The sequence below is a fragment of the Dioscorea cayenensis genome, chromosome 6, assembly GCF_009730915.1.
Source record: "Dioscorea cayenensis subsp. rotundata cultivar TDr96_F1 chromosome 6, TDr96_F1_v2_PseudoChromosome.rev07_lg8_w22 25.fasta, whole genome shotgun sequence".
NCBI classification, from domain to species: Eukaryota; Viridiplantae; Streptophyta; class Magnoliopsida; order Dioscoreales; family Dioscoreaceae; genus Dioscorea; species Dioscorea cayenensis.
In genome coordinates this window covers 4,753,903-4,780,127 of record NC_052476.1, presented here as the reverse complement: position 1 = coordinate 4,780,127, position 26,225 = coordinate 4,753,903, and the positions used below count along the sequence as shown (strand labels likewise).

The following is a 26,225-nucleotide window of genomic DNA, read 5'->3' as shown; positions in this document are numbered from 1 at the left end:
AAATATATTTTTGATAATTTTGCTTTTGTTTGATCTACATTGCTCTAATGAATATAATGGATAAAATAGAGTCTATTATCACAAATTTGAAACTTATTGGTTAGAAATTGCAATTTTAAGTTTTAGTTATAAACTAAAAAATAAATCAAATATTAAATAAATAAATAAATAAACTAATAAAAAATAGCAAAACTAAGGACTGTTTAGGTCGATTAACATCAAGTCTTACTGTATGAAATTGTTCATTTCATTGAGAAGATGGGCTTGAATACTAGTTCACATAGGTGAACAGTGGTATCATAAAGTTTAGTTCTTTACGTATGCCCATTCTTAACACGCGCCTTGTTCATGTTGGTAAAATAATAAAAACAAAAAAAAGGACATTTTTAATTTATATCATAGGAGTGAGTGTTTCTAATTTTTAGATTAAATATATAATTAATAATATTTTATTTTATTTTTCGTTTTTAAAGAAAAAAATCATCTTCCAAGGGTATTGCTGCAAAATATATATATATATAGTTGAATACTTGAATGTAAGTATTTATAGGTTTTAATAGGGGTTTATATGCAAAATATACTCTCAAGAATGGGATCCATGAACTTCCTTTTGGTGAGTTCTCCAAAAGAAGAAGAAGAAGAAGAAGAAGAAGAAGAAGAGCAAACTGTGAGCTTTCTCTCAATTGATCTACAATTCTTTATCTTTGATCCATGAATTCTTATTGGCATCTAAAGATATCTGTGAATCACACAATCATTGGATAGATAGCAATGTAATTCAATTTGATTGTTGTGTTTTTGTTTCAATTTTGCATGCATGGATATATTGAGCGCAAGATGTATGAAAAAATGTGGCTTTGAATGATGATCACATGAGTATGAACACTGTTTTAAGGATCAAGGAAACAAATGTTGTTCTTTGATTGTTTTGGGATGTATTATTGTATTGCACGCAAGGTGTTTGTAGAAATGTTTCTTAGATTTTGAAGGTAGTCAATCATCTGAATTGGAGCACCATTTCTGGTTGAATTTTCTCTACCTGTGATTCATTGCCAATTTGTTGTGTTCAATGGTTAAGATTGTACTCATTTTATGGATTAGATGTAAATGAATTAAAAAATTGCTGTCTTTCCTACATTTGATTCATTATGGATAATGTCCTTTAATTTTGTTTTGGTTCGGGAGTATATGGTATCAAAACTATCAGTGATTCTTGATGTTATGTTATAGATGTGGTGGTTTGCATGAGGTTTCATACCTTTTTCCTTCATCATGTAGCAAAATGTATTGCTAATTCTTCTGTAGGCATGAGAAGGATATATTTGGAGATTCTTCATGCTATGCTAAAGACTGCAGTCATTTCATTTTGTTTGATTTTGATCATTGAGTTACCACCCACCATTGAGTTACATTTTCACTGATCATTCATTACGGCTAATTCCCTCTATTTGTGATTAACATTTATGAAAGATCTATACGACAAATTCAGTTACAGTACACAAGTGTTTGTTTTTGTTTTGGAGAATATAATATCAGAAGTAGCGGAAAAATTTTGATTCTATGTTATCAATGTGGTTGATTGCATAAGTTTTTACTCCTGTTCCTTTGGTCATGCAGGGAAAAATTTTAAGAAGGATATAGAACAAGCTTGTAAGATCATCATCAACAGTTAAAACTCATGGAGACCACAGAGGCTGATACAAGCACATACCATCCGCCATGGAGGAAAGTGGCCTATGGAGGAATGCAACCGGGATACGATGATAACTACACCGATGAAACATTCCTTGAAGAGTTGGTCATGAATGCCAATGTCGTGAAGAGGGATATTCTTAAAGTGATGCAAGATTCTGTATCGATATCCCAGTATCTCTGTATCGTAGCTCTCGTGGTAATTGTTTGGATCCATACACTAGACTCGGTCATTGGTGAGGGCTCTCTCCTTTTACTTGATGCTTTCCTTCTAGGACTCGGCTTCCTGATACTTTTGCTCACCACAAGTCAACTCTCATTTAAAGTTCTCTCAAAATACCTTCTTAACATTGTGTTCTTCACATGTGGTTTGTTCGTCTTAGCACCTGTTTATCATACTCTGACCAGGTCTATCAGCTCAGATTCTATTGTTGCACTCACAATATCGCTTCTAATTCTCCATCTTTTCTTGCATGATTATTCAGGATACACGATACGTCCACTGGGTTGTGCCAAGAACCCGAATTTAGCTAGTAATATCTCTTTGAATGCATCGATAGTGGCATCGGTTCTTGTTGCGTCTCGCTTACCGTCCAGACTCCATGTCTTCGCAATTGTTCTGTTCTCTTTACAAGTCTTCCTCTTTTCTCCATTGATTACCTTTTGCATTAAAAAGTATTCCTTCAAACTACATTTGTGTTTTTCCTTTCTATTGATCAGCATGACATTGAGCATCATATACTTTTTGCACACTATGAGCTTTGTTATTTTCTCTAGTCTTCTGGTTTTCATTTCAGCTGTTTGCCCTTACATGCTTATAAAGATACAGGTTTACAAGTTTGAGATTAATGGCCCTTGGGATGAAGCCAAGCTTTGCTTTGACATAACAGACTGAAAAACAGCATAATTGCCTTTCATTTTGTTTGTCTTTTTATGCCATGTAAAGTAAACTGCTTTTGTGAAATTTTAGTGAAGCTTTTGCTGATCCATTGTTTCATTTAGCATAAATGTTTGTGCACATTGCTTGTTTACAATGTTTCACTTTCACAGCTATAACTAAAGATAAAGTTAATACTTCCTCCGTCCTGTATAACAGTCACATTCCAGTATCTTTTTGTCTGTATTTTTAATTTCTCAAAACAATATTTATTATATATTTATTTAAATTTAGTTTTTATTCCCCACTCTCAACTCTCTTGAGTTAGAATTATATGGAGAAATATGTGTTGAGAGATTAAGGGTGATTTTGAAAAATGTAGTTAAAAAATTTTATTGTACTGCAGAAACTGATTTAACAGTTAAAAAAGACAGAAGTGTGCATAAGATTCAGTGGAGCAAATAAGAGTGACATCCCGTACACATATGGGTGCTAGGACTATCTGCACACTATAACTATTCATACTCCAAAGCCTAAAAAATTTGTCATCACTAATGATTCAAATTTTCACCGTTTTTCATGGTTATACATGTTATTTTCATGCTTATGAAAAATATGAAATGCATGAGTTCTGTTTAATCAAAATATCTCTTCACTAAGTCAATACATAACACAAAGGTGATCTCTAATAACTAAACTTTTTTCATTTAATTGGTTTTATAAAGTGAATTACAAAAAGAATGATTTAAATCAAAAGATCAAATAAATAATAATTTAATCATCAAAGTCCCCACATCATTCCACCATGACAACATCCACCCAAATCCAATGAACAATAAAAAAAGTAAAAGCTTAACACGTTGCTAGATCTCACACACACACACACACACACACACCCCCACATTTTACTTTGGATTCTCTGCATGCCCAACCCATAAAAGCATAGCTTTACAAGCAAGACCCACGCAGCCACACAAAAGCATCAAAACTCTTAAGTATTTTCCTTTTTGACCCACTAAAAACTAAAACTTTATATATATATATATATAATAATAATATAACACATAAATCTCACAATAATAATAAAAAAACAATAATTTAAAAAAAAAAAAGAAAAAGAAACACCCTTTTTCCCAAATACAAAAAAACCAGGGGGGTATTTGCAAAAACAACCCATATAAGCAAAATTAGTCTTAAGACAAAGGTGGTGGCGCCGCCGGAGCAAGGTGGAGGGTTGGCCGGAGAGGGATTGGCGCCCACGGCGGAGTTCTCGTCGGTACGGCAGGGGCCAGTCGGAGATTGTATTCGTTCACAAGAAGGGCACATTGTGAGTGTTGTCGGAGGGGCCATGTGCATGTAAAGGTGCGGAGAGAGTTTGAGAGCTCGGAGCTCGGCGAGCTCTTTGTGGAGTCTCCGGTTCTCTTCGGTCAGTGTCTCGCAGCATCGCTTTAAGAGTTCGCAATCGACTTCGGTTTGTTTGAGCTTTGTTCTGGCTCTTCGGTTTTGAAACCATACTTCCACTTGGCGTGGCCGGAGCTTCAGTTGTTTCGCCAGCGCCGCCTTCTGCTTCTGTTCATACATATTCACAATCACACCCAATTACTTTTTTTTTTTTTATATTTTTAATTATGTGATTTTTAAGAGCTTTTACGTAATTATGAGATTTATATGGGTATATACGCAAAAAAAAAACTATACGATATAAATTATAAGATCTTCAGGGGCTTAAACATAATTATGAGATTTACATGGGTATATACGCAAAAGAAACCAATACGTATATATATATATATATACATTCCACGCTTGTAAAGTTTTATTTATAATAATGAGATTTTGAAGGTATATAAATGGAAAAAAGAACCCATAAAAATGAGTTTTTTTTTTGTATATAACCCTGTAAAACCTCAAAAGCTTTTGTATACAACCTACTCCGCTTTTTATACACAGTTATGAAACTTTGAAGGGTATTTATAGAAAAAAAAGCATATGTAACCTTATAAAATCTTATAATTCGTCTATGAGCATCAGATTTTAACAAAAAAACCCTTTGAAGTTTAGAAATCACAAGGAGGTCCTTGAAGATTGGAGAAGAAGGAGAAGAAGGGCTTACGGGGTTGAGAGTGTTGTGCTCTTTGAAGCTCTCTTCGAGAATGGCGGACTGGTCCTTGGAGAGCCGGAGCTTCTTGCGAGAACCATCGCCGTCCTCATCGTCGCTGCCCTGGCCACCGCCGCCGGCATCACGCTTGCCACTCACGCTCGACACCGCGCTGTTATTCGGGGACGATTCATCTCCCTCTCCCTCGCTATCCCCTTCCCTCTCCCCCGCCGGCGCCTGATTGACATCGATCCCTTCCGATCGAGGGAGGAGATGAGACGTTGGTAAATGAGAAAGACCATTAGATCCAACAGCAGCGAAGTCATGCGGCCACTGATGGTGATGGTGCTGGGATTGCTTCAATGGAGGAGGGAAGAAGGAGAGGCTGAGACTAAGCCCTAGATCTTCGTTGGCGATCATCGTTTTGGTTCAATTTCCAGCTTTAGGGTTAGGGTTAGGGTTAGGGTTTGATTAGGAGAAGAGAAGAGAGGAAGATTGGGGTGCTTTTGGGAACGAGAAGAGAGAAATGGGGTTATATATATAAATATATAAATATATAAATATATATAGACTTTGAAGGATGGGCTTTTGTTTGTGTCAGGGTCTCACCCCTCATTCTCGCTTCAATCATGGGCCCATGTCTCACTTTTTAACCCTAACCCTAACCCTAACCTTTGCTAACAAGAAAACCTAACCCTAACCCTAATTGTATGTTTTTAAAAGAATTATATTTAACAGTGAAAACTCAAAAAGTGAAATTTGAAAATTTGTTATAGCAACAGTCCTTTGTCAATTAGCATCGGGTCCTCTTACTTAAAAGTATTTCATTTTTCGAGACGAAATCGAACTTTCATAATTTATACTGAGATGGAAAAGCACGTGGGTCGGCTGTTGCTATCTCTCACGCGTCGCACAGACTCTCGTGCTTACTGCTTTTTCAATAAAAAAAAATTATTATAATAAATGAAGAATTTTGTCAAAGCTATGCAGTTTGGATGGTTAGAGGCCCTAATCTTAGGTCCTTTGCAGGATTAAAATGAGGACGCATGAGACTTTAACTCCATTATTATCATGTCTCTTGATTATTCAGAGTTTTGTTCAAAAATTAAATTAATTTTTTTATTAATTGATGTAATATAAACTTTACTACAAATTAAGGGTAAAAAAGTTGTGTTGGCTTTTTTTCATATTTGATGATGATAATTAGAGTTTATGTTTGAAAAAAAAATCAATGATGATATTTTTTTATTTAATCATTAAATAAAATTTCAGATTAGTTTCTAGATAAATATTTTTTTTTTTATCTCTATCATGTCTAGTGGTTTATACTATTTTTATATATTTTTTAAATAGATGAAAATCAATTTGATAAATTTATTTGATACAAATTACATTACTTTCCTACAAATCACTAATGATCATCCATAATCATTATTTGATAGAGTAATTTAATTCTTTTGTATTATACATTCATATATTTATTATATTTGTTTTTTTTAATTGAAAATTTGAGTGTCATGAGAACAAACAAAAATTGCTTTATTTTCCTTTCCACATAAACCAAAAATACGGAAAAGACTCACATCATATTATATGATATGATTCTTCATAATGAAGCATGATATATAAATAAATAAATAAATAAATAAAAATTGAGACCAATTATTTGGGTGGAAAAAAATGAAGATTATTAAAAAAAAGTTAGCATGCGTAATTTATGGCTGATTAATGGGGATGATGCTTGGAAAGCGGCAACCAATGCTTAGTCCATTTGACCATTGACTCCTTTTTTTTTTAAATTTTATTTATTAATTTTACTATTATTATTTTTCACATTTAATGTATTTCATTATCATTGTGTCTAGGCAAGAGGGAACACCATTGTGCATCTCTCCTCCAACTCTGCTCTCATGATTGAGACTCTATTTTTATTTATTTATTTTAATTATTTTTTTAACTTTTTTTTTAAATTTTAAATTAGCTAAAAAAAATCTAATTTAACTAATTAAGATTAATGTTTGTTTAATATGTAAGTGGGTTAACTATAATTAAGAGTTAAAGACAACATAAAAGATATTATAAACATTAATGATTATATATTTTTTAATAAATAAACAAATAAATAAATTATAGTATCCAAAGCGTCTTCAAAGTTCAAACTCATGAACCATCATGAGAAAAACGAATATATTAAGACCGTATATATCATTGCTGTGGGGTTTGGCAATTATTGAAGATGATGCTACCTGTGCTCTTACTTAAATAATAATAATAATAATAATAATAATAATAAGATGATATATATACATACACACGTCACTCTTTTAATTCTTCTTATCATTGTGTCTTGGTGTGTGCCAACACTCACTATTGTCCCTGCTTCTCTTTTGTAAAATAAATAAATAAATAATTCATTGAAAGGGTGGTAAGACATGTATGTATAGAAATTATTATTGTTGTTTAATTGTGACAAACGCAAAAAATACATATGATCACCGGCATATGTACAAAAATAATTATGAGGATTGGGATGTATGTGTAGAAATAATTATGAGGATTGAGATGTATAATCACAGGCATACATACAAGGGACATAACAAAGATTAAGTTGAAAATAACTTCTGTAGTCAGAAATTTTTGGCACTATTTACGTGTAACATGTTTGAAATCTAGATAAAAATGAAATCTCATAAGAGCAAACTTCATGTGCTTGTCATAATTATTGTTGTTGTTTAATTTTAACAAACATAACAAATATATATATAGTCACGGATGTACACACAGAAATAATGATAAGAATTGAGATATACAACCATACAGGGAAAATGACAAAAATTAGGTTACAAATCATTTGCACAAGTAAAATTTTTGGTACCACCGCATATAGCATATTTTGAATGCGTTTAATAAAAATCTCACAAAACATACTTAATGTAATGAGAACAGTAATGGAAAACAGTATGGTTGAACCAGAGACCCTTTCATTATTATTGTTGTTTAGTAACACATTTAAAATAATAACTAATTTATTAAGTTATAATATTGTTATAGTATTTCATTTGTCTTGCCATCGTAAGAAAGGGGGCTACCTAAGTTGATGGAAGGGACCGGACCCACGTGCAACTCAAACAGATCACGTGCTCCAACCGACAAGAGTGGGTCCCACTACTTCCGGACGTGCGTGTCATCTTGTCGGAGTTATCCCCAAATCATTGGATCTCATCAGAAAACCCCCCAAAATTGGGGGAAATTTTTCCAAATCAATTCACTTCAGTTCAGTTTTCAGTTCAATGAATTCACTTTGGAGTGCTTATTCATGTGTCTCAGTTGGCATCACTTACTCAAATAATTATATATATATATATATATATATATATATAAATATAAGCGATGATTTATGAATGTCCACAGGTTTAAAAGTTACAAACACTCATATTAATTACTAGATTTCAATTTAACAGTTGTGCACTGTATAATAAATAATATCATTGTATTTATAAATAATAACATAATGAAAATTTAACTAATATGTGATTAATCTTTTTTTGTATCACTTTAATCTAAATTGTGCTAAACAACATATGTTATTAATACATGATAAAAAATATTAATGTAATTATTAAGTAATTAACCAGAATTTAATAAATTTAGTCAACTATTCTAAGCAAAACTAATTAATTTCAACATTTATTATATTGTTAATTAAAAAAAATAACTTACACCTAAAAATACAATTCAAGAATCAGAATGGGGTGAGATGTCATTATAGTTAATTAAAAAATAATTTAATTCACATGGGAATGAATAATTTAATTTTTTCTATATTAAAAAATAATAATATATTTTTAAAAATATTTTTTCTGTAATTTTCCTCTTTGTTATGTATTGCTTTATAAAAAATAGCTCATCGTATTTGATTAATGTTTAATTATCATATTTATCCATTGTCTTTATCAACTTCAAGTTGAAATATTTAATTAAGTAAAGCGATTATTGGTTGCACATGCTCGTCATAATACCGCATGAATAAATAAATAAATAAATAAAACAAGTCATGCGGGAGTAGTAAATTAGAAGGGAATTCCATGTGCCCCAACACCAACAATAACTTATTAAATTTCTATATAAAATAATTGAACAAATCTAATGAACTCTCATCACATAATTTAAAATTATTATTAGTATTATTATAAAAAAATCATGTTAAATCCTATTGAGTGATCTACATATAAAACTTTACTACCAATTATGTAATTTATATGTAGATTATTTAAAAATATATAAGGACCGACAACTTTTCCAACAATAATAATCAAGTCCATTAAATTTTTTTTCTACTTAACTAAAAGTTTTTTTTTAAAAATTTTTTTACTATTATTTCAAACATTCCTATTATTACAAAATTACTTTTTATTTTTTTTTTTCATTTTATCCAGTGAGTTCGTCGAGATTGAAAAGGTATCTAGTTTTAACATGCGCTTATTAAGACTAATGGATGAGATTAGCGCTTTATGTGTCAGCTCGGTTTACTAAATAAGGCGACAATGCATGTTAATATAATTTTAATATATTTAATTAAATTAAAAAGAAAATTAAATAGGTATGATTTTGAAATGGAAAAATTAATTGAACATTTGAAAAAAATATATTTACTAGTCTTTACAACTTTTCAAATATCTTATGCAGTTACTCTAATATTTCAATATCATCTGAATTTCTTTTTTTTCAGTTTACTGTTTTTTTTAGTCCCTGCAGCTCACTCTATCAATTTATTTTATCTAAAAAAAATCTAATTTTGCCCCGCTTACAAAATATACTTTCTGTTTATTAACTATATTTTTCGTTTAACATTGCTTGTTTACGCGTAACAACATAAGTTTTCACTTAATATGTTACATTTTCATTTAATATTTATTTTTTATGTTTAATATTTTAATTTCTCCTTCAATATTATAGGCTCTGTTAAGAAAAATTGAGAAGTATTTCGGTCAACATCAACTTCTTTTCTAACAAAAAAAATTAAAAAATTAACTGTCATAAAAAATATATATATATATATTTTAGAATAAGCAAATACCGAAAACAATTTTATCGGTCAAAAACTTGAAAGGATAATATCCACAATTTATAAAAAAAAAAACTCAAAATAGAATTTATTGGGATATTATAGTCTTTTTCTTTTTACCTAAAATAAATAAACAAATAAGTGGGGCCCAATTTTGAGATAGTTTCTTCGGATAATATCAAAGGGAATGATGTCGTAGTGGTGGCCATGATTAAGTTTGTCCCCCCTCTTCCACACGAGTGCGTGCCAGCTGTCCCCACGTGTCTCCCACGTGTCCTCACAGACCACACACACTATCCGACAAACAAAAACCATTCCGTACAACCCACGTGGCATCATCCCATGTGACCTGCACGTGCCCCTGCCCCTCTCTCTCTCTCTTCTCTCAGCTCTCTTTGCCTCAAATGGCACCTCTCGTAATTTCGAACGGTTTCAGAAATATATATATATATATATATGGGTCGTTCTATTACGATAATGCCCTTGAGATGCATGCATGTGAGACCACGTGGAAGGCGTGCCGACGAGTGTACGGCTCAGTGACTACGCACGTGCGAGAGTCCTCAGCGTCCCCAAATCATTGGCTTGATTTGCTTCTTTAATTCTTCTCCCTTTAATTTTGTTTATTAATGTTCTCAATGTTTTTTTTTGCATTTATGCCCTGCACATTCTTGTAATTACACACACACCATTGTAAAATTTGAAATTAATTGTGCGTTTGCCCTTGTGCTCAGTGTAATTAAAGATTTCGCATGGGTTTATCTGCAAAAACTAAGCAAATATTACATTTATACCCAACAAAAGTGAGTAATTGTTAATATACTTATATAAAAACTATGGATAAATATTATTGTAGCTCACCAAACTATACCCAATTCTCATTTTGGATACCAAAATTTGATTTGTATCAAAATAATCACCCAATTTCAATTTGGTTTCAAAAAAAATGATACACAAGAGAATCCGATGAGATGATTTTGACATGAACGCCGGCAATTCAACGTTCACTTGTCCTACTGACTTTGTCACATGAATTAAAATGCCATGTAAGCGTTATTTAGGCCATATATATTTCTTAAAAACTATACTTGTAATTTTTGACATTCATGTACAGAGAGAAATGGAGAGGAGAATGTAAAGAGTATAGAAGAAATATGATTTTTTTTTTTAATGCTAAGGGTATATGCGCAAATCGCAAGCTTTATTTTTTATTTTTTTTTCTCAAAAAGTACGAAAGGAAGGGATTAATACTAAATAAGACCAAGTTACAATTTCTTATGTTCACTTTGGTTGTCTTTTGCTTCAAAAGAGAACATGACACGTGGAAGGGCTGTTAATTAAGGTTAATTAACATCCCACTTTGTCTCTAATCATCTGATTAAATAAATATCAATGTGATTGTGATTTTATAATAATAAACTAAATGTCTACATAAAAGATATACAAATCTATTATTGCACATGATCTTGAAGACTTGAAACATGCAACAAAAACACAGTTGCAACTAATGAACATACTTACAATAATGACTGGCAATGCAGAAATAATGGATGTCATTGAGATCTTGATTTCTTCCATTCCTTGATTGCAGAAAGTAGTGACAAACTGGGCACAAGATTTTTATCAGGAAGCTTTAACTTTGTCATAGGGGAATTATCACTCATGCCGAACCAACGCTCGATCTCTTTTCGCTCATATGTGAACCCGTCGGAAGCAACACAAGGATCATCCATCACATCCTGCGATGAAATTTCGATTGTTTAACAAATTATTACAGTTCATATCCATAAAAATTTTAGCTTCTAAATGCAATGCAGTAACAATACAAACCTTCAGCAGTGGACAAATGAAGTGATTCGGAGGAATAGATGGTGCGAGCTGAGCTAAATCACAAGCATTGTCTGCAATTCTTTTCAATCTTTCAAGAAAAGGAAGCACTTGATTTTCCAAGTCAGGCCGATCTTTACGTCTCATTTCTGCGCAATTTAGACCGACAGCTGCAAGTTTTTGAGTCTCCTCCAGCGGCCATTTTCCTGCTCCGGTGTCTAAAATATCCATTAATGTACCTTCTTCAATTGCTGTCTCAACAATGTGTGTTAGTCCCATCGGTGGTCTCGCTGTCAGCAATTGCAAGATTACAATCCCAAGCGCATATACATCGGATTTCGGGGATACTAATCCCGATCTCTGATACTCCGGATCAATGTAGCATAATGTACCAACCGGTGCAGTATCCTTGTATATTGTAGATAGCAATGAATTAACATTAACAGTTGGGATTAATGATGACACGCCAACATCACCGATTTTGCTGACAAAGTTCTCATCGAGCAGAATGTTCGCTGGTTTGAGGTCTCGGTGAATGATCGGCTCTGGCTTTGAATTATGCAGGAAAGAAAGAGCCAAAGCAACCTCCCAAGCAATTCGATACCGGTCGTACCAAGGAAGCGGTGGTGTGTTGTCTTTGCAATTTAGTCTATCTTCCAGGCTACCATTTTTCATTAACTCATAAACTAAGCAGCCTCGATCGGGACATGCACCAAGTAACATCAGTAGATGTGGATGCTGAATTCTACTGAGAATTTCAAGCTGGAGGCATAATGAAATTCAACTTTTCTGATTAGGATTTTGATAAATATCAAACTTCAAACTACATAAATTTTTTGAGCATGCTTTTACAGTCCATGCATACCTCTTGTCTGAATTGCTTGGTTCCATAACTTTCATTAGAGTGCAGGATTTTAACTGCTGCAACAGTATGATGGAAGCTACCCTTGTAAACTTTACCATTTGCTCCCGCGCCAATTTGGAGAGCTTCAGAGAATAATGAGGTAGCGGTTTCTATTTCCTCCCATGTAAACTTTCTGTATCGCTCATTGCTATATTTCTCATCAGTTTCTTGAGAAGTATTGAACTCAACATTCCTCTTCTGTGAGGCCTCCTCATCTGCGCATTGCCTCACGACCTCAGCCTCTGCTTCTGTGGCTGCATGTCTTTCCATTTCTTGTCTGGCCGATTCTATCAGTATCTCTTCATTCAACTCGAGTTGTTTTAATTCAAGTAATTTGTCTTCACGGAGTCTGGTTAATTCAGTTATCTACGAAAAGCGCAATATGAAAAGGTTCAGTATTATCATCGAATTCAGTTCATCAATGTGGAGTTTGAAACTTACTTGCTGGGAAACTTCATTGGATTCACTCTGGGTAATCTGACACATTCCTTGAACACGCTTGAGTACTATTCTGAGCTTTTCAAGCTCAGAACTGGCATCGAACTGCATGATAGGAAAGCTTCAAAGAGTGCATTTTCCTCAAAACATATCGTAAAATTTTACCATGTTTATGAAATCAATTACCTGGTTTTCTGAAGTTACACTCTTGGATGTCGAGGCCTGATCAAAATTCTGTGAATGTTTATCCATTTGAAAGCTTTGAGATTGAAAAATTGAGCTAGCTGTAAATTGATCTTCTGTCATGCTGGATCCAAAGCTCCTAAAATCTTCATCAGTAGAACAAGATAGACTTCTTGAAGTGAGGGTGCCACCAGATATAGGCCCCATATTAAGAGCTTTGTAGTTTATAGCTGCAAGAGCCTGCCTACGTTGAGTTGGAAGAGGAGCAAGGTGACAAGAGGCACTTGTCGTTGTATCTGTCTCTGAAGATTCTGAAAGCAAAAAAAAAATAGATTAACATCAAGAACTCAACTTCAGAACTTTTATCTACACAAACAGAACGATAAACTAGACGGCAAAAGAGTATGTATTGCAAGGAGTTGACAATTACCTGACTTTACACTAAAAGAGTCACTAGAATGGCCGAGCGAACGGAAACTTGAATTGCTTTCAGCTCGAGGGCTGTCATCTGTTCCTGATGCTGGTGGACGGACCGATGATAACTTTCCTTTTGAAACAACATACACATTGCAAAACCTAGGTGCTTGTTTGGATATTCTAGATGACATTTGGTTCTCTTTATATTTCCTAAAAATATATCCATTAACCATGTTACAAGACAACTTGAGAACCTTAATTTAAGATCAAATATGTTCAGATAATTTTATGGCACCAAGCAACATCTGGATTGCAATTTGATTCTTAAGAACTTACTTTAGAGTGTTGATAAGTGCTACACATTTGCTCCATTGTACATTTAAATAAATTGGAATTATTTCATTTATAAGAATGACAAAAAGGCAAAAATGGTTCAGTTTAAACTATACCGCATAAAGATATTTTGTTGAGAAGCACCTATAACAAGCTTGCTGATTTTAAATTTGTTGATCTCTTCTGAAATCGCCTCTGCCACATTATCTGATTTGATCACTAAAGTTTCTGCTTCTACCTGAGTAACACATATAACATGATCATCATCAAGCACATTCTTCATTTATTTTCAGCATTGCCGGAAGGAATAAAGTTTTAACCTGTCTCTGAGCACATAATTTCTTGTAAGGAACAAGCATTTTGTTTGCTTTACACTCCACATCTTTCTGATGTGCTAAGGCAACATCCTCCCTCACTTCCGAAATTGGAAGATAACCAACTGAAACATATACAACAAGTGCGAAATTCTGAAAGTGTTAAGAATTAAGAGAACTATATATATCGCTTTACGGTAATCAACTGAGAAAGGAAATAAATAAATAAAAAAACAAATGCAAAATTGTGAAGATTAACTCTTACTGGGAGAAGGAACTCTTGTGATCTTTGGACGAACATGTAATATAAGGAGCGAAACTCTCCCTTCTGGAATGAATTTTTCCAATGCCCATTTAACAGCATATTTGCTGTTTTTACTTCCATTAACAGCTACTGCAACAGTTAAAATAGGATCAGACGAACAATCTCGTTCTTCATCTATGTCTTGAATCTCCATTTGGAAGCTTTTTTTTTAAGCCTCAAACACCACCATTGCAAAGCTAATCTTCACTTGCTACAGAAAAGGAAAATGGAATCAATCACCATTAATACAGTAGCTTTGATTTTGCACAACCACAGAATAGAGACAGTGATTAACCCTAAAAATGCAGAAATTTTAATTAAAAAACAAAATTATGTACAATCAGAGATTCATGTTCTGAAACAATCATCATAATATTCTACCCTTCAATGACTTTAAAGAACACAAAGAAAAAAAATTGGGGGAAATCCAGATAAGAATTCAAAAACCCTAAGAAAGAATCAAATGCAAACTATGAATTCTGAGAAACAGACTCATGCCATGAATTTTCCAATGGGCCATCAATTAAAGCTCTTAGTTTTCCAGAACCACTGAATTCAAAGCAATAAACTCACCTAAGAACTTTCAAAAAAAAAAAAAAAAATCTAAATTTTGCAGAAATACTGAATCCAGAACAATGAAAAGCTCACATAATTGGCAATTCATACCAGTGAACAAAAAACCCTAACTCACCCAACAATTCCACAAATGAAGAACAAAACAAAATTAGGAAGGGAAAACCACACAAGAACTCATAAACAGGGGAAGAAACAATAGAACCCAAAACCCTAGTTCAAAAAGGCCATCAAAATCCTTGCTTCAAAACCACCAGTCAAATCAAACCACATCTAGAACACAATAAATAGCAAGGAAAGATCAAAGAAACAACCTAAAAATGAAGAATTGATAAGATGCTGATGATTGGGTCCCAGTTTTGAAATTTCCAAGCTTGCAAACAGAGCTAATTGTACTACTAGTAAAAGTCTCCCAAGTCTCATCAATGGGGTTTGGATTAGGGCATGGATGAAGAAACGAGTGAGGAAGTTGGAAGGAATGAGTGGATTTGAGAGGTCGGAGAAGAAGCATCAATGGCGTGCGTTGACTGATGGAGCTCGGCGGCATGCATGGCTGCATGACGACGATGGTAGTTGACTAAGTCAACGGCAGCTCAAGTTATTTATTCCACACTTAAAAATTAGATTTTTTTTTTTATATAAAAAAAATTACTTCTAGATCTTTGTCAAGCCAAAGTTACAAAAGGACACGCAGGACGATCTCTTAAGTACTCCCAAAATAATATATCATGGATTATAATTTCATAATGGTAGATTTTTCTAAGATATAATTTTGGAAAGGTGATGGAACCGTTTCTCCTGTAAAGACTCAATGAACAGTGAAGTATTGTGCAATATTTTTACAGTATTTTTTTAACAAGAGGAACAAACAGCCTGAAGGTCATGCTAAAAAGCCTCGGTGGAGCAAGTGGGGGCGGGCTCACGGACACATAGGCGCTGGGACCACCCACACACAACTACCACTTACATTTCCCAGAAATGTGCTCTCAGCTGAGAATTGAACTCTCACCACTCAGTGAAGAGCTCTATCAATGATCTGTATATTAATAGACCATTTGGTCGTTGGCTATTTTCACAGTATTATATATAGTTTTATATAATACTAACATGTAAGACAACTTCTCACATATCCCAAAATGATATATCATGGACCATAACTTCACGATGGAAGATGAAGAATATCAAGAAATGATAAGACAATTAGAAGAAATTAATGTAGAAGAAATAATGATGAATGTTGAATCAAGAGCAAGCAATATATCAGATAATCAAAGAGCAGAAAGTTCAAATACTAGAACAATAGTAACTCCAACAACAATTGAAAGGACTAGCAGAACAACACAACCTTTGCAATTTCCATCACAACATAATTTCAATTCAACCAATTACTATGAAGAAAATTTTAAAACATATAAAAGAAAACCAGATCCTTTAGAAGTTATAAAAACAATGCCTAAACAAAATAATGAAGGAAGCATGTTAGTATTAAGTACAGTTCATCCTCAAAAATGGCCCGAAATAATAGATAGATGGGAATCAGATGCCATAAATGCATTAGAAAGAATACCCCATATATTAGACTCAATAGGAACAACAAATTTTATTGAAAATCTTTTAGGAACTACTGCAAGAGATTTACTAAATAGTTGGAAAATTAATTATTCTTTTTCTGATATATGACTGAAAATATACTCAGTAAACAGTGAAGTATTGTGCAATATTTTCACAGTATTATATATAGCTTTATGTAATATTATAATGTACGGAATCAAAGGATTTCGATTTGTGGGCTGCCCATTTATCATTTTGAATAAGATACCTTTAAACAGCCATGTGGTTCTCATCAAGCTTTAATTTTATTAATTTTACTAAACATGTATTATTTTTTTTTAGAAATGCTCACAATCTAATTAGGGAAGTATTTTTTTTATTAATATTTAATTAATAATTGATTCACTGTCAAGGATCACTTTTGTTAGCAAATGAAAACATGAGAAAGATCCTACTTGCCTTGCGGAGATTTCACACCTGAAAAGCAATTTCACTTGTGATTTTGAAGAAGTGAAGTGATGGATTCCATTGTTTCCCTGCAACGTGAATATAATAAAGGCTTTTCTCCTACCACTATTTTGATAATAACATTTAATTTGCATTAGAAAAGACCATAATCTCATATATATATATATATATATGTACATATTTGATAAGTGAATAAGAGTGTATGTAACGTGAAATCCATATAGATCTCCAAATCTCTAGTAAATTAATCATAACTAAGTTTAATAATCAAAATTATACCTATTGATAAGTTGCAATTTAATATAAGATTTAAAGACATTACATATAATCACAATGTAATATTTTACATATTAGTTCTTTTATTAATAAATATAAATAGATATGATTAGACTAATAGCACCTATGATCGCTACTTATATGTATATTTATTTACTAAATTTGATATAAAATAATTTCAAAATATTTATAATAATTTATATTTTATATAATAAAATAATTTTAAAATTAATCAATACGTTTTTTTCATACAGCATATTAGAAACATAATATAAAATGTTCTCTTTTACAATACCATTGATAGATCCAATATTAGATGACCGGTAAACTTTATATATTTATTATATAATATTATTTTGTTGGCATAATTGGTTGATGATATTAAAATAATATAATTCATAGAAAAAAATTTCATCTCTCTATGAAATTGGAATTTTTTGTAAATAAAATAACTCTTACAGTTTATGATGATGTTTAGTTTAAAAGTTATGCATTAGACGCTAGTCTAGTTCAATATTCGTCAAATATAAATACATATAATATTATTTAAGTTTTAATTCTACTAGTTAAGACATGCCACTCAATTTATATATAGCAGTATAACATATGCCAAAAAAATAAATAATAATAATAATAATAATAAATTTTATTTTACGTCAATGATTGCCAACTATTTTATTTTATACTTAGAAGTAACATGGAGAATTGAATTTCAATTTAACAATTACTATACGCGTCAAGTCAGAAAAAAAAAATATTGAATTGTCCAAACTATAAGCATTGATGATTTATAAATTAGGGAAAAAATAAAATAATCAAAACCAAAAGTATATTTTTGTTGTTTTGGATGCAAATGAAAGATATTAAAATAATTTTTTTTCAAATATTTAAAAAACAAATATGTAAGTATACATCTAATATCTATCTATTCATTCTATTAATGAAACATGTTGAAAAAGAGAAAAATAAGGACAAGTAGAAAGGTTGGTTGGGTGTAGCACACGTTAAAAGGGAATATCCTCTCAAATAGTCACAATTTTGCACATGACTCTAAAGAAGGAAACTTTGACTTGGATTATTAGAAAAGGACATTCCATGATTACTTTGAGTTTGTGAGTCAAGCTTATATAATATCTATTAATGTTAACATCATGATGATTGTGATCTTATTATTATTATTATTATTATTATTATTATTATTATTATTCTTAATCTACTTATTTTAAAAATAATTGTTATAGTATGTTCTCATGAAGGTTGTTTTGGTGATGAGAACTGAACTGAAATTTATTAAAAAAACATGAGGGGTTGAAATGTTGAAAATTGTTGCAGCAATGCAGCATGTCATAGAATAATAAATGGGGAGAGCATTCCCCGCCCCACTTTCCATGGAGATCCCCACGGGGATTCTCCGATTTTTAATAATATACATATATATATATTGAAAATAACTTATATGATTATTTATTTATTTTTTAAAAAAATTCAATATGAATATAAGATTATAAGGACCAAATATTTGGATTTAAAAAAATATATATTTTTTGTATTTATTAATAATGTTTTAGAGTTTTAGTAATACTAGTGTTACTCCCGTGTGATGTATGAAAATTTTTTAAAAAAATTTAATAAAAAAATTTTTCTATAAAAATTAAGATAAAATTAAGATTAGATAAAATAAGCTATTTATCAACTTTAAAGATATCATATTTTTTAAAAATTAATTTTATTATATATTATGAGATAAAATTAGGGATGGCAAAACCCGATCCGCCCCGAAGTTCCGGCTCCGATCCGCCCTGATTTTGAGCGGGGCGGGGCGGGTTTGGTATTTGCTTGCCCCGCCCCGCCCCGCCCCGATAATAATTTAATTTATTATAAATATTATATAATGTATAGGGTAAATGAATTTTTTTTAAAATTTTCAATAAATTTCTTATGAGTTGTCTTTAAAAATATATGTTTTATAAAATAAATCTATTTTATAAATGTTTTTAAGAATTTTAAATGCTTATTTATAACTATAAGCAAGGCGGGAGATTAACGAAAAACAAAAAATGGGACGGGAATAGTGCCCCGTCGGTGCCCCGCTTATTACTATGCGGGGCGGGGATGGTAGAGGCATGCCCCGCCCCCGCTCGGCCCCATTGCCATCCCTAGATAAAATAATAAAAATTAGTTTAAAATAATATAATTTAGTATTATGTTATAAATATTTTAATATTATTAAAATAATATTGATAAAATTTTTATGAGAAATTGACAAGTGTCAAATAGGTTTTCTACTTATATATATATACATATATATATATATATATATAGACACATAGTATTATTAAAATTTTATGTAATAAAAAAAATTAGTAGAGGGCGGGGATTTCTAACCCCGTGGGGATCCCCGCGGGGGAGTGAGTGGGGAGAATTTTTTTCCCTACGAAGAATCCCCGCCCCATGGGAAGCGGGGATGGGGACGGAGATCCCATTCCCCACCCCACCTCATTTACATCCCTATTTCTAGGAATATAATATATAGTTAAAAATTAACCATAATAGTAGCAACAAAGTATATATATAGAAGACCGTTTTTAACGGTTAGATTTTAATCCAATAGTTTTATTGTATAAACAGTAAAAAATAGAATGCACTAAAAAAATTTTATAAACAAATCAACTATTTGGTACAACCTAAAGCTATTGTATACATCATTGTTTATGTCTATTTTGAATCATTTCCCTCTGTCTCTTTGCGGATGTTGATAGAAAGTCCGCAAAAGACATTATATGTATATATACATATATATTTATATATATATAAAGGAAACGGTGACAACATGAATCAATCACATAACATTTGGATGGTAATTCACAACAAAAGAGAAAAGGATTAAAGGAATGTGCTCCAAGATTGTCACAAGAATAAGTGTAACAGTATCATATAAGTTGACCAAAAAATTGCATTCATTCACAGGTTGTGACGTTACACAAAACACAATATATACAAGACAACGTCAGTGTACACTAAATTATAAGGATATGTCGAACATTTCAAGTTTATTTCTATGAGTACATAAACTTCATTTTTCGTATTCCGATAATCATCTTCAAATCATTATTCTTCAGACTGAAAAGAAGAGAATAAATAGACTCAATCACTTTGTATTAGTAACACTCTGCATAAGGGACCTACAAAACAAGAGTTAATTTCTAAATTAAATTTTGCACTCGATGGTAGAATCAAGAGAAGAACATTGATGTGAACTCCTCGATTACCTCATTTGAATCAGCATGATCTGATTCTCAAGATCCTGTAGAACAAGCTGATGTGTGGGTAGTATCATCAAGACCGTGGAAGTTGTTAAACTTCAGGGCCGGAAGCAAACAAGTTGACAAGGCCCCGGAATACTTGAACAGAGATTTGGCATGCTTGTAACAATTCCCCATCCAAGTTCCAGAAACTTTCATCATGAGTTGAAACGAAAGTAAAGGCAGATGTCTGCAGAAAGAACCCGGTTAATTTAGTTGGAAAAATGGAGAGTAATGAACCAAACAAACAAGAAATGTACTTTGTGATGCTCTATAAACTCGAAGTTCAGTGGATCAGAACCCTTTCTTGTAAGCTGTGTTAGATGCCTGTCAAAAATGGATTGGATGATAGTTATAATCAAATAAAACAATAATAATATTAAAAAAAAAATGAGAATGGTAGTTCATAAATGTTGTGAAGGAAAGAGTCAATTGGAGTACCATAAGTAGTGAGGGCGAGGACAGTCTTTTATCATTATAAGATGCAAGAATCCATCAGCAAGATGTGCATCAGCCACCAAACCATCAGGAGCTCTTTCATTACGACATGAAATGACTGCTCCGCCAATACTAAGGAAACGGCCTTTGGATCGCAACCACCTTGAACCCCCAGAATGGATGCCGGGGCTTGCAATGACTCTGTTTGCAGGTGAAGTGACGGAATTCATAGTCTCTTTGCAAACAGTGCAGTTCCTACAGCAGATCATTTTCTTGGGCCTTTCAGGAGAAAGTTGTGCTGATTGTGTCTTGCTTGATGATCTAGTAGTTGTTTCAACTGATTCAGTTTCTAGAAAAGCTACTTCTGCCTCAAAAGATCTGATTGAAATAGAGGAGACAATCACAAAAGATCAAATCAAACATAGCATCACAGGCGACAAAATATGTTACTTGTTTGTCATGATTCAAAGAGGAAAGAAGACAAAAGAAAACCTGTGTTTCAGGAAGACCTTTGTTCCAGCATAGTCATAGCGAACTGGTCCCATCCACCGATATTTTTCACTTTCCTTAATGACATCTCCATAAAACCCATACCTGTTTATAGATCACATTTCAAATGTCAAAAAAAGGGCCAAACTAATGCACAAAATATGGACTTCAAATATAAAGCACAAGAGAAAAGTCGTAAAGCTGTTACTAATTTTCTTTATGTGATAGAAAAAACCCTCCGTGCATGGTTTGGTTGTAGTATATACCAAACAAAGTGTTCTATGTTTACTGAAGTTTTGATAAAAAAATTGTAACTACCACTTGGTTCAAGTAATCATGAAGCACTCGGAAGGACTATAAAAACAGGAAACTAATATGGATGTTTTTGATTTGATCTAGTCAGTTATGTTCTAGGAATTCTACACACCGCCAGTTATCAGATTACCTTAAAAAATTGAATTGGATTCCATCTCAGGATGAAACTACATATTCCCATCACAATCAAATTTAATAGTATTCAAATTATAAGTGTGCCTTAAAATGAGAAAAGTTGTGTGATCATTTTTAAGTCCCTCTATCTCTTCCTGCTCATCCTTTAGAAAAGATGACAGTTCAGATCATAACCCTCCACTTTTAATTAGATCAACCCATCCTGAGAGAAGACCACCCAAAACCGAGTCTAAATTGGTGAACCTAGATTTGGACCAAAAACTTAAATGAATAAAAAATAGACCTCCTGGTTTTTAGTTTTATTGTTAAGAAATAAAAGAAGTATTATCAAACCAAAATATTACAAGAAACATTTGCTCTTAGACCACCAGGCTCATGCTTATATATGGACAAGACTGTCAAACATAAAATCTTTCCCAATAATAATATTAAGGAAATACAACGAATTTCTGTTATGGTGTTATGCGCCTGTGACCAGGATATTGTCACCGGCTGACTCACCAATGAAGGCATCCTCAATAAGTAATGCCTTCACTTTGTGTTCTTCCGTCGCTGATAAGAACGAATGATGAAGTTATGAAGACTCATTAGAGGGCACCAACAACCACAAGGTTTTATGATAATTTTCTATTTGATGTCTTTATTCATCTAGAGGTGACCTTATATAAAAGGTTTACATGTCAAGGTAGAACCCTTATTTTTGTCAATCTTCTCACCATATAAGTGTAATAAACTGAGAATAGAAATAAAATACAAAAATAAGTAGGAGTTGAAGGACCAATATCCTTTGATCTATGATCTTGTAAAGCAATTACTGCACCCTTTTAGCCTACTTTGTGTGATGTGTCACTTTGTATATGTTTTCTCAGCAAAGGCATCCATAACATTTCTCCCTTCTTAAAGAAAAAGATCCTGTCTTCAAGCTCAAAAGTTTAGACAGGCTTCCTGAAGAGAAGACTGATTCCCAAGTGACCTTATTAGGGGAAAAGTCGCTCCATTAGACCAACAATTCCCATTCCCCTGTTAAGTCTGGACCTCAAGAATGCTGGCAGGTTGGGGAACAACTTTCGCCATTAAATAGTGGAGGCAAAGTAGGAACAAAGGATGTAGAAGGTTCCTCATATTCTTTTAACAATGCCGCATGAAAAATTGTAGACCTCAAGGAGGTAATTCCAATTGGTAGGCAATTTGTCTCACATGGGTAAAAAACTTAAGAAATGCACAAAATTTTGGAGCCAACATTAAATGGACTTACCAAGCCTTACTGAGACTACAACAGGAGCCAGACTCATGAACCTCAGGCAAACCGGACAGCTTTCTACCCCTTAAGGTAGAAAGTCTTTATACAAGCTTGTGCTTGCTACAATCTATTCCTCACTTGTGCCAACACCTTTAACTTTTTCTCCTTGAGCAATATTAACTGCCTCTACCCAAGCAAAGCATTTACCCCATAGAATAGGAGACGCGGTGAGTCCCAACCATAAACCATCTAGAAGGGGGATATGGACGGCATGGAACAGGATGGGACCGGAGGAAAAACCCCCATTTGTCCTCCCCGAATAAATAAAACTAAAAAAGATAAAATAAAAATTCCACCAACTCATTCTTCTTCCTTGTTTTCTTTTCATTTTTTTTTAGTACTTCTCTCAATCCAAATCCACAAACAAAAAAACATGGAGAAATCCAATGCAAGAACACTTGGATGAAGACATCAAAATTATTTAATTTCTTCACACAAAAAGAAAAAGCACACACACACACAAAAAGAGTAACAGGAAACCATAGTCATTTAACATGAAAAGCAAAAATGGTGAGAAAAAGTGGTACTTCTTCAGCCTAATAGATCAAAAATACTGGACTGAACTCCAAACAAACCGTGCCACAAATATCAGTTACTAGAAAAAGTGGGCTAATGGCAAGAGAAGAGGTAGGGTGATGATGAGAGAGAAAAGACGGCAACGACGGCAAGAGAGAGAGGAAATAGGCAACAATGAGCAAAAGATTGAGAAAGAAGATTACAAAAGGCCCAAGAGGGATAAAGAGACTAGGGATTTTCAAAATCTTCTTCTTTTAGCAATTAGCCCTCTTAAAATTTATATTTACTAATAAGTTAAATTTACTATCAAAGTCAAGGACCCCACAAGGAAAGAAGTGTTCTCCCCGCCCCAATTGCTAGCTTTAGAGATTATTTTCCCATGTCCCCTATCCTCGTGAGGGAAGCTAGGGATTCCTCTAAGGCAGATTCCCCAAGAAGGGGCAGTCAGAAAGGAATCCCTACCTGTGCCCATCCCTAAAGGGAAATGTACAAAGAGAAGTGGAATGTTGTGTTATAACAAAATTCAGCCCACGAAGCCATTCCACCAATTTCCCTTGTTGATCGCCCATAAAACAATGAAGATACAATTTCAACTATTTGGTTAATCACTACCCTGTGCCTGTTTGATTGAGGATGATAGACGGGTGAGAAAACTTACTATGTGCCATAAAGCCAAACAATTCTCTCCAAAATTTGCTCATGAACACCACATCATGATCACTAATAATAGATTCAAGAATGCCATGTAACCAAACCACTTGGTTAAAGACAACATGAGCGACACTCACTGTTATATAAGGGTAAAGCAATATGAATGAAGTGGACGAATTTGATAGTGATCCACCAAAAAAGACAAAACTAACTTCTCTAGCACTAATGGTAATCCCTTTAATGAAGTCCATGGAAATATCCATTAATATTTGATGAGTATATAATTTACTCATAATCTTATTGTTATAGCATATAGGAAAGAAAAAGAATGATTTGATGGAAAGAACACATCAAAAGCACAAAATTAGAGAAAAAGAGGATCAAGTTTCAATAAAAGATTGAGCAAGTAAAACATAAAAGTCTATGGCTAGGCGCATACAACATTAAGCAGTGCAAAACAGAAAATATAGCGCCTAGGTGCTACACTCTTTGGCGCCTAGGTGCTACTCCCAATATTCAAGTTATAAAAGGGACTAGGGTTCAAGATGAAAAGGAAAAAAGAGAATTTCAGAGAGCATAAGGTCAAGAACGAAGATTTGGCGAAGATTCATTTCCACGCTTTAGTTTTTAGTTATTCTTTGTTTATTGGATTATGAACCTTTGTTAAGCTTTGCAATTATTATGTTCTAAATACCTTTTTCTAGGGCTACGATGTAGCCGGACTATGAAAACCTAGATTCATCATTGTTTAATTTAATTGATGCATGTTTCAAGGTTATGTTGGATATTTTAATCTATACTAAATGCTTGTGATTGCTTGATCAACAATTTCATGATTGATAATTCGATTTGAGACCGGGAGGTGATAATTGAATTAGGTCTTGATTGAAATATCATACAATCATCATAAAATAGAGGTTGTATACATCATTATAAATTTCCAAAGTTTAATGAGTTCCATAGATTCATAGTCATCTTGGAGATGATGTTAACTTATCTAATAAAATATGTTGTTGATGCTTGAGAAAGATCAATTGGTAATTTAGGGAAATTTGATGACAACATAAGAAATAAACATTGATTGATTGAAATACACAATCTAGGTGACATTAGTCTAGACGAACTCGGAAACCCTAGAATATTTAGGGATTGTTTGGATGGGCTTATTTTAAGCCCAGACGTGCTTTTTTATAAGTTGAGCACTTCGGGTTTTAAAAAACATGTTTGTTTGGGCTTTTTGGGCATAAGCAAAAGCTGTGAAAAAAGTTGGAATTCAGCTTTTTTTCAAAAGCTGGCTACCAGGTGCTTCTCAGAAAAGCACTTCTGAGAAGCTACTTTTGAGGGTGTAAAATTAATAAATTAGTCTTGACAAATGAATAATTCCGTCATTATTACCATAAAGCCCTGACTTTCAGAAGGGATAAGGCTGCCTGATCATGCATGGAGCTTTTCTTCTCTAGCAGTTGTGTTCTCCGATTTTCCTCTCTAGTTATTGCTTCTCCGATTTTCTAAGGTGTGCTTCCGATTCACGCAGAGATTCATGATCATCGGTTGATTGTTGGGTGCATTTTTTATCTTTTGTTTTCTCTTGTTTTATGTTTATATGAATGTGCTAGTTGTGATTTTGGTTTATTTTCAGATTTTGGTTTTAATGGATAAGTATTTTATTCTTCAAATTTTGGTTTTTTGAGCAATCCAAGTGAAAAATATTGGCTGATATTTCTTTGTCGATGTTACTCTTTTCTTGTCGATGTTGTTA

The 26,225-nt window shown here is 32.9% G+C and overlaps 4 protein-coding genes across 7 annotated transcripts; 1 reads left to right on the top strand and 3 right to left on the bottom strand.

Annotated features, from left to right (window-relative positions):
• Positions 1 to 567: 567 nt before the first annotated feature.
• Positions 568 to 2,619, top strand: LOC120262937 (phosphatidylinositol N-acetylglucosaminyltransferase subunit C). The gene is made up of 2 exons (XM_039270855.1): positions 568 to 667; positions 1,618 to 2,619. Exon 2 carries the CDS (start codon positions 1,679 to 1,681, stop codon positions 2,585 to 2,587), a length of 909 nt encoding a protein of 302 aa, XP_039126789.1. The 5' UTR covers positions 568 to 667; positions 1,618 to 1,678; the 3' UTR covers positions 2,588 to 2,619.
• A 1,009-nt stretch (positions 2,620 to 3,628) lies between these two features.
• On the bottom strand, positions 3,629 to 5,197 carry LOC120262938 (homeobox-leucine zipper protein HAT4-like). The gene is made up of 2 exons (XM_039270856.1): positions 4,683 to 5,197; positions 3,629 to 4,138 (listed from the first exon to the last, which is right to left on the bottom strand). The coding sequence occupies exons 1-2, from the start codon at positions 5,085 to 5,087 to the stop codon at positions 3,668 to 3,670; spliced, it is 876 nt and encodes a 291-aa protein (XP_039126790.1). The 5' UTR covers positions 5,088 to 5,197; the 3' UTR covers positions 3,629 to 3,667.
• A 5,924-nt stretch (positions 5,198 to 11,121) lies between these two features.
• Positions 11,122 to 15,587, bottom strand: LOC120262933 (U-box domain-containing protein 52-like). Of its 4 annotated transcripts, none has more exons than XM_039270846.1 (10): positions 15,340 to 15,587; positions 14,414 to 14,663; positions 14,155 to 14,273; positions 13,951 to 14,072; positions 13,515 to 13,711; positions 13,088 to 13,395; positions 12,905 to 13,006; positions 12,425 to 12,829; positions 11,563 to 12,321; positions 11,122 to 11,471 (listed from the first exon to the last, which is right to left on the bottom strand). In XM_039270846.1, the coding sequence occupies exons 2-10, from the start codon at positions 14,604 to 14,606 to the stop codon at positions 11,286 to 11,288; spliced, it is 2,391 nt and encodes a 796-aa protein (XP_039126780.1). In that variant the 5' UTR covers positions 14,607 to 14,663; positions 15,340 to 15,587; the 3' UTR covers positions 11,122 to 11,285. The 4 variants fall into 4 exon arrangements, with proteins under 4 accessions (XP_039126780.1, XP_039126782.1, XP_039126781.1 ...); XM_039270848.1 differs by lacking the exon at positions 15,340 to 15,587 and adding an exon at positions 15,119 to 15,297; XM_039270847.1 differs by lacking the exon at positions 15,340 to 15,587 and adding an exon at positions 15,144 to 15,297.
• A 4,637-nt stretch (positions 15,588 to 20,224) lies between these two features.
• On the bottom strand, positions 20,225 to 21,757 carry LOC120262939 (ceramide kinase-like). Its single transcript, XM_039270857.1, has 5 exons — positions 21,553 to 21,757; positions 21,064 to 21,438; positions 20,883 to 20,949; positions 20,590 to 20,812; positions 20,225 to 20,502 (listed from the first exon to the last, which is right to left on the bottom strand). Exons 1-4 carry the CDS (start codon positions 21,603 to 21,605, stop codon positions 20,675 to 20,677), a joined length of 633 nt encoding a protein of 210 aa, XP_039126791.1. The 5' UTR covers positions 21,606 to 21,757; the 3' UTR covers positions 20,225 to 20,502; positions 20,590 to 20,674.
• Positions 21,758 to 26,225: the final 4,468 nt, after the last annotated feature.